The 2,043-nt window shown below is 36.7% G+C and overlaps 1 protein-coding gene across 1 annotated transcript in view; it reads left to right on the top strand.

Annotated features, from left to right (window-relative positions):
• The window catches only part of ctsf (cathepsin F), a gene marked incomplete at its 5' end in the record, with an annotated part of 11,054 nt that overhangs the window by 2,598 nt on the left and 6,413 nt on the right, over positions 1 to 2,043 (top strand). The window contains 2 exon segments of the mRNA XM_032510840.1: positions 1,109 to 1,170; positions 1,658 to 1,730. Of these exon segments, the coding sequence (XP_032366731.1) occupies positions 1,109 to 1,170; positions 1,658 to 1,730 (135 nt within the window).

Here is a 2,043-nt window from a genome sequence, read left to right as displayed (position 1 = left end):
TGCATTTTATTGTATTTATTTTATTGTACCTTTTTATTTTTATCGTGCTTTTATTGTGTTATGTATTAATTCTGTATTATCTTTTTGTGCAGCACTTTGAAAACTTGTGTTTGTCAAAATCGTGCTATATGTAATGTTGTAGTTTCTGTTCCTGTTTTTCATTTACTCCACACACTCTGTATATCTCTTATTATCTGTAGTTATATTTTTCCAAGTACTTACTTTTTCAATATTATTTATGGCCACAGGTAAACATAATTTATACTATGGTTACCTACGTTTGCTATATTATTTTAATTACAGAGTCAATTTTAATTTTAAGGTCACTTACTTACACTGCAATACTGTTTTTTGTACTAAAAATAAAAAAACTAAAATGCTGCTGTGATAAGGGAATTTCCCTGCTGTGGGATGAATAAATGATTATCTAATCTAATTAATAAAGTGAATTGGATTGGATTTATTCTTACCCCAACAAGCGGAGCATAACTGTAATCACTGTTGGCCTACTGTTTAGGGAGTTCCAGTGTTAACCCATGATGCTTTGCTTCTTCTGTAATAGCAGCAGTATATTCCAGGATGACAGGGGCTCCATTCAACTGGTTAAAACAATGTACTGTGTATGCAAAAAAATCGTCTTTAAAGTGGCATTTCAAACATTGTAAAAAATGATTCTAGAAATTGTAATGATTGGCAGGAAATGGACATAGTCATGGAGAACACACTTTATGCAAATGATCCCTTCATTTTGACCATATTCTGTTCTGCTTTGGCCTTAAACTTTGCATGTTGCCCAAAATAGTTGAATATATAATGGCTTCATTTATATGTTATGTTATAAAAATGTTTACTTATGATAGGGGATGCTTCATACCAAATAGATAAACGAGGTATAAAGTTGAATAGGGATGAGTATACTCATAAATGTTGATTTAGACTTGCAACCAATAATGTATAATGTCAAAAACAGTTCAACAGCTTCCATGCATTTCTATTTAATAGACTTACTAATTTGAAATCCATAGAGTCAATGCATTTTTGGACACATGAAATGTGAATATATGTATTTTGCATATTGACGTATAACATGTTGTCTTTTATTTATCAGTTGAACCTCAACTAGAAGAGACCAACAAGGTGGTGGATGCACCCAGCAGCCAGCCTCTGGAGGTATAAGTGACGTCCTATTCTGTATATATATCAGGACTGACACCAATGTTGAAATTAAGGCTATTAATTAACAATAATCTCGCTAAAAAGTTTAGCTTTTACGTTTAGATGGCGTTTTTTTGAATGGGCTGCAGAGGTCCACCTCTACTGGGGCGGTGAGGGGTAGTTGGGGGGGTAGGTGGGGGTGAGAGTGCGCCGCTTCGCTGGCTCTGGCTCCACAGAGACCTGTTTTACTAGTTTACATGGCGATACTGGAGCTGCGTACTCCAAAAATTTCCCTCTGGGACTCGATTGAAAAAGTTGGGTCCCAACGCAATGTTGTGTAAATGAACGGCCAGAGTCTAAAAATACTTTTTGCGTGTTATGTTAAAAACAATGTTGTGTAAATGGCGTCTAATTTCCATCTGGTTATCTGCCTGCAATCATCAGCTTGAACTTTAGATGGATGATGAAGTCATGTGTTGTTTGTCTGCTCTTCTTCTGGCAGGAGTCTGTGGAGCTGTTGGGGCAGTTCAAAGAGTTCATGGTTAAATACAATAAGGTCTACAGCAGCCAGGAGGGTGAGTGACAGACTGACACCCATATATTGTACATACCATCATTTGTCGTCTTCCTGTCTTCACAGCTTGAACCCTTTATGCACTCACTTTCTTCTCATAACCGCAATGAAAGCCTAACCTGGTCCTACCAGACTTGCAGACATTTCATTTCGAGTCTGGTCACGCTCCATTGACAAGTGTTAACTTCCTTGAAGGGGGGTGGGTGGTATGTACTGCAAAACACATAAGTATACACCCCCCTATGTTAAATTCCTATAGAGGAAGGCAGATTTTTATTATTAAAAGATCATCTCTTAATGCAAATCAAACCAGC

This window comes from Etheostoma spectabile, unplaced genomic scaffold, assembly GCF_008692095.1.
Source record: "Etheostoma spectabile isolate EspeVRDwgs_2016 unplaced genomic scaffold, UIUC_Espe_1.0 scaffold273, whole genome shotgun sequence".
Classification (NCBI taxonomy): Eukaryota; Metazoa; Chordata; class Actinopteri; order Perciformes; family Percidae; genus Etheostoma; species Etheostoma spectabile.
This window is presented reverse-complemented; position numbering and strand designations above follow the sequence as displayed.